The sequence below is a fragment of the Nymphaea colorata genome, chromosome 1, assembly GCF_008831285.2.
Source record: "Nymphaea colorata isolate Beijing-Zhang1983 chromosome 1, ASM883128v2, whole genome shotgun sequence".
Lineage (NCBI taxonomy): Eukaryota > Viridiplantae > Streptophyta > Magnoliopsida > Nymphaeales > Nymphaeaceae > Nymphaea > Nymphaea colorata.
Window position 1 is genome coordinate 35,219,906 of NC_045138.2, and position 18,269 is coordinate 35,238,174.

The window sequence follows — 18,269 nt, forward strand, 5'->3', positions numbered from 1 at the left end:
CAATCAGCAGCTTTGAAGCCAATATTACAACATTGTTTTTACATTGCACAGAGTTTCGCCGAATGATTGGCGCGTTTCAGCACACTTATGAGTTCAGCAAACATTTTGAGGCCTTCGGCAACATGAAGAACCAAATGCAAGAAGCATAACAAAATAATATATTGGATGGCTGTTTAGACCTGTAGAACACTTAAGACATGGGAAAGTGAATAGAATAAGGTGGAGTGGACGTCTGACTGTCTGAGCGTCGACCCCTCTAAAGTCTGCGTAGCATGTTATAGTCAAAGAGCGACTGTTCGTTTGTCATTCACGTAACCGTGGACATCAGACGGTGAAATATACGTGCCTTCAAAAGTTCGAGACAAAGTTCCATCTCATCAAACCGGGTCAGCTTCAAAATTTAAACGGATTCTTATAAACCTTCAAGACCAAACGACAAGTTAACGAAACCCGGGTCCCAGTCCTGTATATATTTTTCTGCTTGATATCAGTTACTGTTTCTGCCGCTGACTCTGACTCTGAGATCGAAACAGATAGCTGCCCAAGATCCTTCCAAGCATCCAGAAAATTAACAGCCTGACACCAAGCAAAGAACATACAAGATTTATTGTTGAAAACATGTACAGACCCACACAAGCCTGTTCTTGAAGCAAAAGAAACCAAAAGCTATGTCACAAGGATAAGCCTGTTCTTGAAAGCAAAAGATATGTCACAGGGATAAGGGTACCAAATGCAGGTGTGAGTACAGGTGTGGGTGCAGATGCCGGTGCAGTCTGCAGATGCAAATTCTGGTAAGTTTCAAAAAAAATTGAGCATATATATATATATAATCTAATTTTATTTGTCAACATTGAAAGTTCGATTAAATAAAATGAAAGCAAGAAAGAGAAAAGAGGAAAAAGAAGATAAAAGGAAAAGATAAAAGAAGAAAAAAAATTGAAAAAAAGAGAGCAAATGTTATCACAGCGAGCTGCACCCGCACCCTACCCGCATCGACTCAGGTGCCTTCCCAATTTTGGCGCATCTGATTAAATGTAAATAGATCTTGATCTTATTTTATTTGTCGGTCTTCGTTCTACGAGTCGAGTCATCATTGTAGGTCTTCGACTCTTCGTTATGCGAGTCATCATTCTCACTAAAGCTAGCAACTTAAACTACTTTAACTAGTCCTTACATCATAGATGACGATAACAACACTTTTACCTGGTCTACTCGGTGAAGGTTGGAATCTTCTATGCCATGCAAGTAGTCTGAAAACCATCACGGGTTCAATACTTGAGGAACGGTGAAAATGAAAACCACGGAATCAAAAGAAGTCAACAACCTGAATATGCGTTATCTTTGAAAATCAGCAAACTCCGCGGCATCATGATGACTGAGAAATGATGCCCAAATTTTCTCTGTGAACAGCTCACTTCCATTGGGCCATAGTCTGCGTCTGCGGTTGAGAAGTTTTCAGCATCAGATATTATCGCACCACTTCCTTCCGGAATATTAGCAGTTTCTATTAAACTTTGATGCGGAGAAAAATTTAACACCACAGGTGATCCAAGGGACAAAACGGCAACAACTGGATAATAGGCAGGCCCGTCTTGATGAGGCTGAAGACCATCAATTGAAAATGCACAGTTAATTCGTCAAACATAACTACATCATGTCATCAACAAACAATTAAGTCGCATAGAGTTATACCATGATGCCTTGATCAGGCAAGTATTCATTGATGAGCACATGATTGATTGGCGACGGGAACAAACCAGTCCCCCCACATATTTTTCCAGTTACTTTCGTAAGCCAAGGGGGCACTGCAAGAAAGGCAGGACATGAGTACACGAAAGAAAAATGGATAAAAAGAATAGAAAAAATTCAAAGAACCAAAAAGGCAAACAAGTAAGATGGACAACGCTGCAAAACAATCAGTTCAAAAGCTAACACACAAGAGTGCGGAAGCATTACAAAATTTGAAGTTTGTTCCAAACTTGAATAGATTCACAAAGCAACATATCAACAATAATTTGGTAGACCACTTGTCGAGGGGCAAGCACCAGTTACTAAGCAGTCTTAAAGCCACAGAAGATGGACTCAAGGGTGATATGTGATTATCATGCAACGAGAGACGGAAAGGATTAAACGAGCATCAATTGGGTGGGAATGTGAATCCATTCGAAGGAAATTACCAGATTGACGCCCCAAGAGAGGCTTCACTTACCAAACACGCAAGCCATCTCCATCTAAAACCTAAACTCCACTTCAGATTACTTCTCTATTACAGATGATATCTGAATTGACATTTTGGAAATAACAGTGCCTAACAATACGACGAGTCGTTGCAATTGTTGTCTCGAGGCACTACAATATAATTCAACATGGCGCTCGAGAAATCATCGACAAGTCACTTTTGCTTGTTATGGGCCACAAAACCCCACGCAGTGGCAGGTTTTCAATGACGTCCTCAGGGAGAAGCGCCTTTTTTTTTTTTTTTTCTCTCTTTCGGAATTAGAGAGTCAAGTGAACTCTTAAACAACTTACGTTCTTGTGGAAGCAGACCCTTTTCATGGACAATACCCCCTGTTACACACAAAAAACACAATCAATCGACAAAGGGAGACCACGGGAGAAAAGATAAAGGATGCTAAACCAGATCAAACCCCAATTTTGAAGACGCCGATTCCTCAAGGTTTTCCATTTCGAAACCGGGACATTGTTAATCTGAAACAGGTGAAAAAAAAATCAGAATCCTGATGTGGAACCTACTTTGAGACGAAAACCAAGCGAAGGAAGTGAGCACGTGTGATAAGAAGATCATTACATCATCGAGGAGCTTAGACTCTTCCGCCCCATCTACGAAGTCGGGAATATAGAAGACCGTCGGGACGGAGCCCACCACATAATCTCCAAAATTGGGGATCGCTTCCATCGCAGGCCCTTCCTACTCACGAAAATCCTACTCGTCATATGGACTCTAGAAACATAAAAATATTATACCAAGGCGACGCCCATTCTGCGACACGGATGTCGTTGAACCTAAACAACCAAAAAAGTCGGCTTGCGTCTTCTATGGGAGGACAAGGTTTGATGCGGTAATAAGTTTCTTTCACCCCGTCTGGAAAACTCAAGTGGCCAACGCTACATCTGCCCCACATCTCCTCTAGCGTACAGGACTGAAGCCCTAAACAGAGCAACATTTTGTTCACATAAGTTTCTCTTCCATCGCGGTAAGGAACTCAAACGTACGGATCAGGTTAGATGTTTTCTAACAAACACTAACTGAAATCCTATTAATTGAGTTGAACGCCCTCTGTGACGGTAAATATGAGCTTCACCTTCTCCCTTTTTAAAATACAGGCCTCCTTTTCTTAACAGCTGTCAAACGAAGTTTGCTTCGTAATAGGAGGAGGAGCTGTCCTTCGGTAGAAATGACGTTGGTGCTAAACAAATTCTGAAACACTTTTGTACCTGAAAAACAAATGAAAAAAAAAAAAAAATAGATGAACCTTGGATAGAAATTGTTTAAAATATTCATGAATTACAACTCAAATTTGGAAATTTACATTTAAAGTGCCAGGGCTAACCAAATACCTCTTAAAATCACTACTATATGTGAAGTGAGTTATATGTTAACCAACACCCATAAGAGGGAACGGCACGAAAGCCATTCGCCCCTCCCACGCTTACGTGTTGGCATTCACATTTGCTTTCATAGCCATAATAAATACTTTTCTAGTTGACCGTTTACGTGCCTAATCAACACTTTTACGAGGACTGCACAACCTGGTATTTTGGCTGGCTATTACTGGACATTTGGATGTTAAGCAAAAACCATTTTCCTTTTTGCCCTTAGGGGGGGGGTCTTTCCTTTTATAGATTAAGGTCTTTCTGGTCATTTCATGCCCAGTACATCCTTTTATAGGTCGTACATATAACCTACTTATGTCTGGTAAATGTTAGTCTGTTCAACCCACAGCACCAATGTTGTAAAAGGTGAAAAAGCGAAGCGAGGCGTTGTTGAGCTTCTTAGAAGCTAGGCGACGCGATGCGTTAATCTTTCACGAACAAATTGGTTCAACGGACAGTGAGGTGATAGATTATTCTAGTTAGAACGAAAGTGAAGTGCCAGATTATTCTAGGTAGAACGAAGTGAAGTGGTAGATTATATTATCGTGATAGATTAATTATCTAGTTTAACAAATGCTTCTATTACAAGCCCTTTTCGTGCATGACTAACATGCATATCATCGGACGGCTCTCCGGCGGACACGCTGCTCATGTTTGCCAGCATCTCTCGGCGACGTGTCCGACATGTGACGGCAGAATATCTGTGTAAAGATTGCCTTCTTGCGTATTCATCGTTTTGTGATCGGAAGGGGAGGAACTGTGGTGGCGGCGGCTAGTTGTTGCAGAGAGGCGGCTGGAAGGATGCCTGGGTTAACGATTGGCGATACCATTCCCAACGTTGAAGCGGATTGTACTCGTGGAAGAATAAGGCTTCATGAATATGTGGATGATAGTTGGACCATCATCTCTTCGCACCCTGGTATTAAAGATGCATTTTTCTTTCTTTCTTTCTTCATCCAACCGAAGACTACTCTGTCTCCATCAGAAAAAGAGTCAAAGAACCCTCTCTCACTCCCTCTGTGCCTCTCATAAATCGATGATCTTTTGAGCAGGGGACTTCACACCATGACCGAGCTGGGAAGGAACTTTGCTGTATTATGCCGACAGAAATGTATATATAACTTTTTGCAGAATTAGCATGCAATTTCGAAATGAAATCTTCAATATCAGTTAAAACTGTGCGACTCATGTGTTCCACTACAAGCCAACTGACTTTGTAATCTTACTTTCTAATGCACCTATCAGAATTTGGGTTGAGCGGAAAGGTATCAACTAAAGTTGATGTTTATAGTTATGGCGTTCTTCTCCTGGGGACATTCACATTGCACAAGAAGAAAACCTACAGTTGCAATGTTTGCCGGAAACCTACAGTTGCAATGTTTGCCGGTGATTTTAGCAATTAATTAATCTGTCCTTGAGGCGTACGCCTCAAGCACTGAACTTGCCACATATGGAGGCGTACGCCTCTTCCATATGAGGCGCACGCTTCAGGGATGCGTGCGCCTCACACCCCTGCCTCAAGGCATTTTAAAAAAAAAAAACGCCTTGACTCGTTTATATGTTGTAAGAAGCGTACATTGCACAGTACTGTTTACAGGGCACAGTTTTTCTCACCAATGAGGTCGCCCACTCAATGCATGCCCTCCGCACCACTTTCATCATCCTCAAATTGGACATCTTCAAGGAACTGTGCGTGCAGTGTGGAGGGAAGTAAAGGAACTGCCTGTCGGTACGGTTGGAGATGGGGTGGACCATACTCATCCCATATTGCATTATCAAATTTTTGACCCATCAGGCGTATATCAACGTTTCGGGCAAGGCCCGAGAAGGCCGGATGACTAGCAAAACCAGCAGCAGGAAGCTTTATGTTGCCATAGGTCAACTCTCAACTTTAGGCCCACATAGTTGACAAAGTCATTTCATGGGGTTTGCCTACTCTTATGATTTAAGAAAAACGATAAGGATGAATCAACTTCCTGGATGGAATGGTACTGATTCACTGAACGGAAACAAAGCCGATATTGATTCTCAATGCGCTCACTTCGTTAAGGATTTTGTTTCTTACAATAAAAAGCAGCCTTGACTCCACCAAAAGTATGGAAAAGAAGATAAAAAAAAAAAGTATTTACAGGTCACCTGAAAAAAATCCGAAATACACATCAGATTAGCCCACAAGTTGGTGCCTCGATCACCTTGAACACATTAACTATTTTCTAATCTGGGTAAATCGATCTGACAGTGGGCTTGGAGCGAGATTGCTGCCACTGGAGGCACTACCTCCAGGTTTGCTGCTGAAACCACTGAAGCCACCTGTGCAACGCCAAAGCAAATTCGGCTGTCAAGAAATGACTGACTACAGAGAAATTAGCATGAATGGTTTTGCTATTACACAATCGGTAAAGTTCCAAGGTAGGTCTCATCGTTGTGAAAACAAGGTACACTCACAAATCCAGAGGTTTTGAAAAAAAAAAAAAAAAGAATCACGCAAGGAAATTTCCTCACGGGGATATTGCATCTATACTCCATGCTCAATGATGAAACAAAACCTACAAGGACTCAGACCAGCCCTGGCCTGTCAGAACCAGACCCAACCTTGATAAGGCCAGACAAAGCCCCATCTAAGCTCAAGCTGATCTCAGCTAAGCTGCACCAAATCCTGGCTTGTTAATATATTGCTTACCCGATCAGGCCCAGCCCAGCCCAATTGATAATGGCTAACTGATACCAGTAGTGGAGCTATGTGTGGGCTGGTGCAGGCGACTGCCCACGCCAGCCCCCGAAAAATTTTACCATGAGGGAGCTGGACCTGGGTCCAGCCAGATGTGGTGGCCAGACCAAACTCATGTCAATGCCCACAGGCACCAAACCCACTAAGGTTAGTGCCCCTGATAAAATTTTCTAACTCTGCCACTGACTGACACTGTAGTAGTGGCCCCCTCCAAGCGAAAAAGCCCCCAACAATGAGGGAGCTATATATATATATATATATATAGAGAGAGAGAGAGAGAGAGATTTCAGCTTCTTTTCCTATCTTCTTTCATTAGGAAAGGGAGGGATTCAATGATGGGAAGGACGTTTCAAGTTCTTTCCCCCATCCTCTTAAAAGACAAAGGTTAGGTTTTATTTTTTTTTTTGAAATGCAAACAAAAACTTCTATCTAAACATTACGAAACTGTTACTAGTATTACCAATGTGTTATTTTTTACAATTTTTAATAAGCCTAACTTATTTAGGCTTAATCAAGAAATTTAGGTTGAAGCCAATGAACAGACCAGACCTGTTAGGCCGAGTCGAGTCCTGGATCCCTGACCAGGCTTGGCATAGAATTTACATCCCAAGCTCAGGTAGGGCCACCACAGGTCAGTTATGAAACCGAGCCTGGGTCATAACTAGGTAAGGAGTTTAGCGGTTACCATTAGTTTGCACTTAAAAAAGGGGAAAAGAAAACTCATGAAGTGCAGGCTTCAACAACCTATGCAGGAATTAGCTATCATAAACTTAAAACAAATATTTCAGAAATTAAATTTCTACCTGTACTTGCACCAGCACCAGCAAATCCACCGCCAGCTGAAGCTGCAGCAGCAAATCCACCACCAGTAGCAGCTCCAGCAAAACCACCTCCACCAGATGCCGCAGCAGAAAATCCACCACTAGTAGCAGCTCCAGCAAATCCACCTCCAAATGCATTTGGAGAAGCAAGTCCTGCTCCAGGTAATCCGACACCAAACTGTCTTGATTGCCCAAAAGATCCAAGAACTGAACCCAGAGACTGCTGCCCCCCTCCAATCTGAGCAGGTTGCCCAAATGAATTGTTGACAGGCATTGCATTTTTCATTCCACCGAAAGCTCCAGAAAACAGGTTCGAACCACTTGGCTTAGATAGCTGGGCAGGCAAAGTAAAGGAAGCTGGTTTAAAGAGTTCACCATTAGGACTTGACATGGAAATTCCAGTGTTTGCTTGTGTAGAGACAGAAAATGAGCCACCAAAAATGTTACTTTTGGGTGCATTTGAGATGGTCGAGCCAAGACCAAAGCCATCCAGTGATCCAAGGTTCAATGTGGTTGTGGAATCTGAAAGTTCTTCTTCCATCTCATCTTCTTGGACAGTCGTTGTATCCATATTTTCAGCCACCAACGTGCTAACAGTTGTTTGTTGAGAGCTTAAAGAGATACTAGATGAAGAACCAAACAAGTTGGATGAACTGCCAAGAGAAAATCCTGTTGAAACTCCAGCGATAGAGATTGTTGCGGGTGTTGGCAAGAAATCCGCTTTTGAAACAATAGTGCCTTCATCAGGTTTCTGAGGGCTCGATTTTGACACATCAGAGGTCCGCACTGTTTCATGAAGGCCATGGGTTGCACGGCCATCAGCTAAGCCAACTGTATGAAGTGAAAGTGACCCCTTTGGATGGTCCAGGTCAACATACACTGGTGATGAAGCTGGTGCTAGTATTGCACTGGATGAAGCTCCAGATGACAGAATTGGTGCTGAGGTTGCAGATGATGAACTTGGGGACACCGAAAATAATGGATTACTTGGTGGCAGTAGTGATGAAATTGATGTCTCAGCAGATGATGAGAAAGCTGAAGCCGATCCCGTGGATGCTAATGCTTGAAAAGAGGATAGAATAGGTGGAGCTAATGTAGGTTCAGAAACTGTGGCCATTAATAAAACTTCGCTGGACTGGACCCTTTCAGTATCTGCACTCATCTGCCTTGTTGCTTCACACAAACCAACAGTAGTTGTAGAAGAAAATGAATGAACATATAAAGGCTTACTTAAACTTGAAGTTGTTCCTAACGGCGAAAATGCTGAAACAGGCGACGGTACAAGCAAAGTGGATACAGGTGATGTGGGCACTGAAGAGGATGTAGATTTAGGTAGGATAGATGTCCCAGTTGATAGAGTTTTGGTAGCTTGAGCACTGCCTGTGCTATGAGTTGATTGTAATGCTTCCATCAAGGGACCAGCTGGTAGCAGTGACGGATATTTTGATGAAATGCACTTAGATTTTGAAACCGGCAAACTATGCTCCAAACCTGCTTCATATTTATGGTTGTCGTCTTCTAGCTTTTCACCAGAAAAACCTGCGTACTGAAGACTTGCATGGGCAGCAGCTTTCCCTTGTTCTATCACTTCTGACGGAACTTGCATGATTCTTGACTGCTCACTCAGCTTGGAGTTAAAGATATGTGCACTGGCACCTGTTTTAGCAGCAAAATATGCTTGTCCTGTTGAGTTAACGGCCCCCTTAGCACTGGGAACTGCACTGCTTTTCCCATGATAGGTTATACTACCTTCAATATTAGCACTGTGGAGAGTTGACAATGGCACAGAAAATGTTGATGGAAGGATATTTGCCCTCAGAACAGACGTTCCAGGAGAATCTGATGCTAAATTACTTGGTGCTTCATATGTAGATTTGGACTCGTTGAAAGAAAAGTGAAGTGGCATTTTGGAACTCCACTTCTTAGCCTCAAAACAATTATCTATACATGAAAAAATTAGCATTCCAATAATTAACAACAGATAAAATACAAGTTACACAGTCCAATGAACATAGTCATTAAGATCTGAAATAGTACCTTTACTTGCAGGGTACTGGTCATGCAAATGGCTATTCGTAGATGGCAGCGCCACGGAAACTGCCGAATCCTTATCAGAAGATCCAACAAGTCCTGCTTCTGAATTAAACACCCCTTTGTTCTTCTCAAGAGAGAACTTATCTACGGTAACAACTGGAAATTCCTCTTTCAAAATCCTCTTAACTATTGTTTTTGGAGGATCAAAGCGAACCAAATGCTGCACAAGACCAAGAACGTCCATGAGCATAAACATACCCCTTCCAATAAAAAAATTTGATTGGGTGCAACTAGCTATACATAACAAAGACATGTAATAATTGCTCGAGTTTATTGATGCTGAGTATTGGGTCACATCACTGCTAATTATGCAACTACGGTTTCATGTCTGCATATTATATGCATATGTACATATATTTATATATGTATGCTACATAACTCGCATTTATGTGTGAGTAGACATACAGTTATAATGTAGTTCTCTTTCTGTTCTTTTGTATCCTTTTCACATAATTTTTACTTCACTCTTGTAAGCTTTCCCCGCTTTTTGTTTATTTTAGCCACAGCCATGATAAGGGCTGTTGGAGCTAGCCATTGGCTAGATTTTGGGCTTCTGAAACTCCTCTATGATGAAATCTTATTTCTTGAGTTTGTTGCTCTTTGAGAAAATGATGTTTTAGCCTAGATATTGGTTCATGAGAACCACTTGTTTTTCCTAAATTCCTGAGAAAGATAGTTGCTGCCATTTCTTTTAGATGATATCAGAAATCAGCCCAACTGTCGGGCCCTCCCTTGCTCGCACCTCAGAAAGTGTGATGTTGATGATTGTGGTTCCTTGTTATGTGGCTTGTGCTGATCATATAGGCAGGGTAGATATTGTGATAGTGATTATTTGAGCTCTTTTGGTTCCATCTATGTATTTTAAGCAACAATCTCTTTGTGTTCATCATGGAAGAAAGAACATAGCCACCATTTATTGCAAGAGCTCTTTCGTGCCATATTAGGTTGTCCTCTACCATGGAACACCATATTTGTGAAGGGCACTTTGAGGATTTTGAGGTTTCAATGATAAAAAGGAAAAAGAATTACTCTCAAAAGAAATGGATGGCAATGCCATAAAGCTTTTGAGAATTCACTGAATTATTGTTCAACCCACGAATAGGTCTTCTTTCCTTTCGACCATCCATTGTCACCATCTCAGAAACATTAGTAAAACACTGGAACTGCTGCCACACCACCTGCCTCGTTAACCAACCCCTTCTCAATCGAGGCACAGAAAAGAATGCATATCTCAGGCCAAAAAGAAGTGCAGGTGGGTGGGTGGTGGGGTGGAGGAACAACTCATGCAACAAAAACCATTATGTTATTGTCAAACAGACGCTATGGCCTTACTTGGTCCACTGAATCTCTTCTCCTTCTTGCAGTCTCTGGTTCCAAATTCTGGAAAATGTTTAACTTTTCTTCTTTATGGGTACCAAATGAGGAAGAAATTAGTGGCTTCTTGCTCAAATGCACAGCAGAATCAGCTCCACTAGAATGAGGAGATTGGAAAGCATCATCATCGTAAGCAAGTCCAATTGATTCAAACAGTTCCTTTGTTGTTTCATGCCGCTTAACAGTGGAAGGAGCAATGTTAAGAGCAGCCATATGTTTCGAGAGGCATTCTGAAAGGTGAGTAGATGCAGCCAACTGTGAATTCATTGTGCTGTATAGACTACGGAGTTCATGTCCTCGTCTACAACAATATAGAAAAACTAATCAGAATGGTACGAAAACAACCAATAAACTGCAGTAGATGCCTGAAATCACTATCTAGTTTAGAGTCCTCAAACCTTGAAACTGTACCCTCTCTATAGATTTATACATGAAAGCATATCCATTGTAGGTAGTCTAAAATGATATTGCACATTATGCATGGCCATGACATAAACAATATATTGTACTTACACAAAAAAGAACAAAGAGAAACTATAAACTTGACAAGGTTTTAGAATGATGGCAAAATATCTGTACTTGTAGATAGAGACATCTATGATTCTATCTATCTATTCCTTGATAGGTCAAACATGAACATGCTTATCCCACTCCAGTACCTTGTTTTGAGGTTGTTAGTTGAACCTGCTACATCTTCATGCTCTAAAAGGAATTAGAGCACCTATTCACATATTCACAACATTACAAAAAATAAATTTACAAGCAAGTGTGCATAAGATTTAGCTTATGTGCATTCTAACCATCAATTACTTTCACGAAACAAAGATGAATACAAGTAAATCAATGTTGATATTGCAGGCTTTTCTTATTTATATACTTCTATATACTTGACTGCTTGGTAATAATTTATACTTTCTTAACTTGAATTATAGGCAAGCAAGCAGCAAAAATTGGAATGTGAATGGTGAGGAATTTGACTTTGAAGAAGAATATGATCTTAACAGTCTTAATTCAGGGTTAAATGAACCATGTATGCAACTGTAGGAGGTAAAGGGGAACAAGGAGGAGGCTACGGAGGTGGACATGGAAGAGGAACAAGAACTATAATCCTGACAATCTTGGCCTACTTTGTTTTATGAGATTATATGTAGGAAGTAAAAACTGTGAAAGGAGCTACTAAACATTGTCTAATTCTGCTTTAGTTTCCTGTTTTTGTGGTTATATATATATATATATATATATATATATATATATATATATATATAAACACTTACTTCTTTTGTTGTACCAGATTTTCTAAAAACGCCATACCTTCATCATACCCGCAACCAAACCTATGTGACTTAGATCATCACATGACCAAGATGAACCGCTAAGAACTTCCTGTCAGCACTTAAATTTATCACAAAGTCACAAAATGTCCACTAAGTTTACATCAGTAAGGTACAGGAACAATGAGAACTGAAACTGCTCTCTGGGTCATGACTCAACATGTATCTCAGAACAACAGTGAAAGCTCTAAAAGTTGAAGGTCCAATTTCCACTATGAAATGCAAAGGGGGCAGAGCCAGGGTAGGACCGTAGGATACTGTTACTCTGATCCAAATATGAGTTCAAATTAACGAAATACTTAAAACCAAATTGGAACTTGACTAAAAGGTTCAGTTAATTTTGGTCCAGTTTAATCTGACATGAAAATTCAAAATGTTCATGCTTGCAAGCAATTGTCTATCGTAACACAAAGTGGTTGGCTGTAGATCCTAATTCTTACTTTGTTTGAAACTTTGTTACTGTTTAATTGGACGGCACCCTGTTTTAAATCACATCATGCATTTTTTTTACATCCTAACAGTGCCTCACTGTTAATTATATAATTATATCATGCACCTTTTTTTACATATTTCTATAGAATCCAACTAGATCTCGCCATGTAACCAAAGCCCAAATCTCCTTCCAACCATTCCCAGCCCAAAACCAAACCCGTTAACACTTGGATCTGACTTTCTGTAACCAAAACCTGAGAAACCAGACGGATGTCCAACATAAGCTCAATCGAAGTTCCCACTTTCACTCTTGCAACAAGCTCATACTAAGAACTATACATGCATATATACTAAGTCACATGGGTACTTCAGTAAGCTCATACTAAGACACTTGGGTACCAACTACCTATAGATCCAAACTACTTAATTTTACTTTGATTTAATTTTGTTCACCTTACTTTTTATTCTATTCTTTAGATGTGAAAATTCGATTGATGTTCATATTTGACTAGGGGGCTGCTTGGTTGTCCATATGTTTAAAGTTTTTCATAGGTTTCTTAAACCACACTACTGCAAGAGCCGTTGATATATATTTTCTATGTTATTTATTTGTTTATGTTGATGTATATTTTTTATTTTGATACATATTTTTTAAGTATTTCTTATTGTTTATATATATATATATGGCCGTACCCCCGCACCCAAGTTTTTTGAAAATGGTCAGTACCCGTACCCGCACCCGTACCCGTAGCTATGTGACATAGCATATATATATATATATATATATATATATATATATATATATCAAGGTCTGAGCACAACAAACAAAAAATAGACTGCATTTGCCTTTCCTCCCAAGGCCACGTGGAAATACGATGAAATACTTGAACATTTCAAAACATGAGCAAGTTTTTAAATTTTCTATAATATGACAGAATTGCTTACTGGATATGTTAACAATTTCACATCAAAAACTTGAAAACAAATAAGGTTTCCAATCATACCTCAACAACTCCATGCTGTTTTGGAAACCTTTCACTCTAAATTTTATATCCTCACCACCAAATTTATTTAGCTCAAGAACATTGAAATGTCTTTCCAGTTCTACAAGTTGTTTTATCAGGTCCTGGCAAGGAAAGAACAAAATGGATGGTCACAAGATTTTTATAAAGGAAGATCTCTTATGACCAAAAAAAAAAAAATACTGTACCTGCTTTGCTTTAAACAACCTCCGCCGCTTAACCTCAAACTCAGGACGCAACTTCTGACAGTCCCACAGGTCCCAATATTTGCTATTTTTAGCTTGCCTAACTATGCTTTTCATATGGACTTCCTTGGCTATGGCTATAACAGGCAGAAAAGCAGGCAAGCATGAATAGAAAGTTGTATCAAAATCACAAACATACACTTGATACGCACTACGAAAACTTGAAAGAATATCTATGGAAAGATTTAATTTGCTTGTGAAACATTGAAGGACAAAATTAATATATTCTTAGAAAATTTGAAGGCTTTAACAATAAAGATGTGTATGGCAAAACTTAAAACAAAAATTGCATAAAAACAGAACCAGTGATAAGAACATCTTAGTCACCCAAAAGGAATTGAAACACCAACATGTACATGTTTGCACACGCAGTTGCAGATTTAACTTAAAACAAAGAACATAATGATAATACCATGAAAAGGGAGAGAATCACAAGACCCTCAAAAAATATCAGTGTGAGTTCATTATGTTGAATACTAAAAGTTATATCCTGTGCTAGTATACATTAGTAATATGCAACTAACAATTTTCACATGATTTATATACATAATCATCTTTCTTATCCTCAGACCAACTATGCCAGAGTACAATTGACAAAATTATCCTTCACTTCTACCAAAAAATCAGTCTGTGAAATTATGAATCGTCAATGACATATGAAGGGAAGAAAAGGATTCTTGTGCAATGCAAGACTCCCTCGAACATCACATTTTCGAATTTAATTTCATCTTCTTGACATTTTCTACAATGATTTTAAATAGAGAATCAACTACCCACTTTAGGTGATATTTACAATTTTACATATTATTAACTTCAAGTTCTGAGCAATATATGTGTATATGTTTAAAGATGTGTCCCATCCGCTAGTTTTTGAGCACTACCACGTTGTACTAAGTGTAATTCAATGTTGTAAAAAGGTTACTGGAGACATATCAGTTTGCTTACCAATATGGAGATTGCCTTATTTTATGAATATATGAATTTAAAACATAGCTAAAATATTTTAAATTGACTTAGTAAAATAAAAACCATGAATAGGCCTTGAAACATGGTGTAACTCATCATGTCCTATCTTCAGAATTATAGCCACATGGTGTTGCTAAGATATGGCTATTTCTTTCAAAATTATGCTCTCCAGGTAATATTCACATTGTGTGTTTGTGTGCATCCTTATATAGAGTGTGCATATATTTGCAATTATACCAAGCATATCTGCACAATGACACCATGTATATTTCTCTGGTGCAGTTAACAATGCACAGATTTCGAACTTCAAATTTCTCATTAAAATATCAAATATTCAATTTGAATCACATATAGAAGTAAAATTTCAAATTGCTGTAACTAGAGTTAGGAGAAATCTTTCTAGTTCCTTCCTTGCCCCATGTCCCACTTGGACAACACGTTGAAGTTCAGTCATATGATACTTACATATCCAACATTCGTATTAAGGGCTACTCTTTACAATAATTCATTACCTTATCAGATGTCCTCAATTATTTATATTTATAACCACATCGGAAAGTTGAACCAAGCAACATGCAGTATGAAATTAAAAGAAACTCATAATCAGAATCTGGAAGTAACTAAGCTGAAAGAAGCAATAGCCCCAAAAAGGCAATGAAACATGAATCACTATTCCAGTGAAAAAAAAAATACAGAATACCACTATGTGAAGGGAAAAAAAAAATTGCATACCCTGCATAGCCTTATTTTGGAGATTTTGAATATCCTGAAGGTGCCCATTCGTTATGCTCTAGTCACAAAACAAACAAAAAAGAAAGATTTAGAGTAATCCAGAGATCCAACAAAACCATGTAAAGAATATTCATAAATTACAAACTCCACAAATTACTATAGTTTGACACTGTTTCCTACACCCTTACCTGCTCCCATTCTCCCCTTGCTAAAAGGAAATGGAATAGCTACAATTACCCAGGATGGTTAAAAACCACACCAGCCAAGAAAACTATGAACTGAAAGAAACTAAAATAGTTGAACTGCTTTGTTATGTAACGAATATGCCCAGATAGCTGCACAGCTTTTTGAGGTTAAATATGAACATGCAGGAAAGTTTCACAGAAAAAAGCTGCACAAGTTGACAATTGGCCATGAAGGTATTTTGTAAGGCAATACCAAAAGTCGAGCACGTTTTTCTCAATCATGGAAGCTTTCTGAGAGCATTCTCAAATTTCCCTTGTTTTCCTACAGTAGTTGATGGTAGAATGACCAACTATGAGATTATGACACAAAACAACTAGATTAGGATGTTATGACTTGGCACCAAACCTATTAACCTCTTCAAACTATTCTTGCTAGACTGCACATGCTTACAATAGCACTTGGTCTGACTGAATGCCCTTAAAAACAACAAAAATTGAATGCTCTCGAGGGACCTAGCAGACTCTACAACAATGACCTCATATGTTGCCACATTGAAGATAATGCAGTCACAAACAGTTCTCACGTTCAGTTTATACTATTGTAGCTAAATGCATAGAGACAAAGCTTTCGGCAACCAACTGCACGATCTACTTCTGCATATGCATGTCCAATACATGTCTTCATTATACATATACATATTATACCGAATGTGTGTGCCCATTAACAAACCTTAGAAACTATATCCACTGAAAGGTATGCTGTATATCTGGTTCATTCAAGTTTCAACCTAAAACTTTCGTTTGACCAATCGACGAAATGAAGGCATTTAGCTTGCTATGTCTTTGCAGTTTAGTTCTAAAATACCCTTTAATGTACATCTTGCACAGGTAATTGTAGCATGCCACCAAAACGAGAGATGTGATGTGATGTATACAGATTAATCGAGTACCAACAACTGGTTATCACAAATTTTATCTAACCAAACATTGATTAAATATCAACGTCTTTCTGTAGGTCATATTTCTAATCTTATTCATTTATCAATTCTTTCATGTTAATCAAAATCTAGCTGTCATTACAAGCCACCATCTGGTAAAATTTGTGGTCTTCTTGATAAGGTTTTATCACCTCACATATATGTCTTCACCATGAGAAAAGACAACGGAACTTTTCCCCAAGTATCTGCTTCAATATAAAGCATAAACAGGTGAAAGTAAAAACAGGATTTTTTTTTACCACCAAAAGTGTCTAGCAGATCCGAGGGATGGTGTCACATGAATAAGGAACAAAAGTTTAAAGCAGACACTTTAAAATTTTACCTTCCAATCCCTGCATCTTTTGGACAGGCTCCTTATTGACCCCTCTATTGCTAATATGCAGTCTTTTTGGATGACTGGGTATGCATCCATATAACATCCCTCTGCTTCAATGCTGAAAAGCAGGCAATCTAGCTCCTTGGCCATTTCCCTTACCTGGCAAATCCAAAAGAATCCACTTTAGTACCAAATTTAGCTTGATGTTTTATATACACATGCATGCATGCACGTGCATGCGCACACACACATATATATACATAATATGAGAGGTGCTTCAATCTATCACACCCTCAAGGCACATGTATCCATGCATGTGGGACCTCAAGCTCAAGTGTTGAGCTATGTTTTGGTACCAACCGTAAGAACCTGACCCACTTCCATGGCGGGTTCGGACTCCTAATTTGATGGGTTCCGGCCTACCACTCAACCAGTTTTTTTCAAAATATCGTTTTTTTTTTGTTTTCTTGTTTTTCTCATTAATATCACCATATGTTCATAAATACCGCGAGTTAAATTAGTTTTCCTGTAAATATAAATAATGTTGAGGGGTTAAAGTTTTATTGAAAAAAGGTGTTTAAAGAGGGGAAAAGCCGCAAAAAGCCCCTCAACACATGAACACAGTTCTCTCTCAATGGCCAAAACCTTTTTCTTAAAAGAAAAACATAACTATTATATTGTTTGGATCTGATCTAGCTTAGACTCAAACCATGTTGTACTCAATTACCCATTTCAGAGTACCCCCATACTGACACGATTACCATGAGCTAAGTCATGTACCCATATGACTAAGTCGATATGGGAATAGTGGGGTGCCACAGCAAATATAAGTCTTAGATTTTCATCAAGGAGGTGCTTGAATCCTGAAGGTGGAGGCAATAGAGATAAATGAAATCCTCTCAAAAGATTTCAAAAACTCAAAATATTAGAAAACTAGAAAATGTTAAGAAATATTTATACACATAGCCACATAGGCCATCTACCTCCACTCAGCTCTATCAAGTTTCCTCCAAGAAACCAACTGCAAGACCCATTGTCGTGCAGGAACAAAAGTCGGCCTTGGTGATCTGATAGGGCCACCACAAATCAAACTGAATCTATATAGGAAATTTTTTACTAATTATCTTATGAAAAATGTAAAAGTTCAAAATGAATATTAAAATGTTAAAAGAAAACACAAAAATAGTAAAAATATTATTCTGGGAAACAAGTGATATTACTATTTTGTGATAATTACAGGATATGTAACACCCCATAAGTTTAGTCTCGTATTGAAGATTGTGAGGGATCTTCAAGGGCTTATAAAGGGGGGTCATTAATGAGAAGATTGTCCTGGTTCATAGCCTTTTTGGAGTTGGAGCGAAACTGCTACGGGGTGGGTTGGGATCCACTAGACCAGGGGCCCAAGCC

General features: G+C 39.0%; 2 protein-coding genes across 5 annotated transcripts in view; both read right to left on the minus strand.

The window, feature by feature from the left end:
• Positions 1 to 24: 24 nt before the first annotated feature.
• On the minus strand, positions 25 to 3,165 carry LOC116253003 (uncharacterized). Its single transcript, XM_031627730.2, has 7 exons — positions 2,810 to 3,165; positions 2,649 to 2,709; positions 2,530 to 2,568; positions 1,693 to 1,805; positions 1,325 to 1,601; positions 1,204 to 1,250; positions 25 to 576 (listed from the first exon to the last, which is right to left on the minus strand). The coding sequence occupies exons 1-7, from the start codon at positions 2,915 to 2,917 to the stop codon at positions 394 to 396; spliced, it is 828 nt and encodes a 275-aa protein (XP_031483590.1). The 5' UTR covers positions 2,918 to 3,165; the 3' UTR covers positions 25 to 393.
• A 2,471-nt stretch (positions 3,166 to 5,636) lies between these two features.
• The window catches only part of LOC116252941 (nuclear pore complex protein NUP214), a 43,005-nt gene continuing 30,372 nt past the window's right edge, over positions 5,637 to 18,269 (minus strand). For 3 of the 4 annotated variants that reach the window (XM_031627606.2, XM_031627589.2, XM_031627615.2), the window contains 8 exons: positions 16,866 to 17,018; positions 15,361 to 15,418; positions 13,606 to 13,739; positions 13,400 to 13,521; positions 10,591 to 10,933; positions 9,202 to 9,418; positions 7,147 to 9,105; positions 5,637 to 5,925 (listed from right to left, as the gene is read on the minus strand). In XM_031627606.2, coding sequence (XP_031483466.1) covers positions 5,822 to 5,925; positions 7,147 to 9,105; positions 9,202 to 9,418; positions 10,591 to 10,933; positions 13,400 to 13,521; positions 13,606 to 13,739; positions 15,361 to 15,418; positions 16,866 to 17,018 — 3,090 coding nt within the window. In that variant the 3' untranslated portion in view covers positions 5,637 to 5,821. The remainder of the gene's footprint in view (positions 5,926 to 7,146; positions 9,106 to 9,201; positions 9,419 to 10,590; positions 10,934 to 13,399; positions 13,522 to 13,605; positions 13,740 to 15,360; positions 15,419 to 16,865; positions 17,019 to 18,269) is intronic. The other variant, XM_050075551.1, reaches the window with a different exon arrangement.

Coding starts and splice junctions, on each gene's coding strand:
- LOC116253003 (XM_031627730.2), bottom strand. CDS start 2,917: ATGGAAGCGATCCCCAATTTTGGAGATTATGTGGTGGGCTCCGTCCCG. Junction 2,710..2,809: donor AGTCTAAGCTCCTCGATGAT/GTAATGATCTTC, acceptor CACCTGTTTCAG/ATTAACAATGTCCCGGTTTC. Junction 1,806..2,529: donor GGGTCTGCTTCCACAAGAAC/GTAAGTTGTTTA, acceptor CCTTTCTTGCAG/TGCCCCCTTGGCTTACGAAA.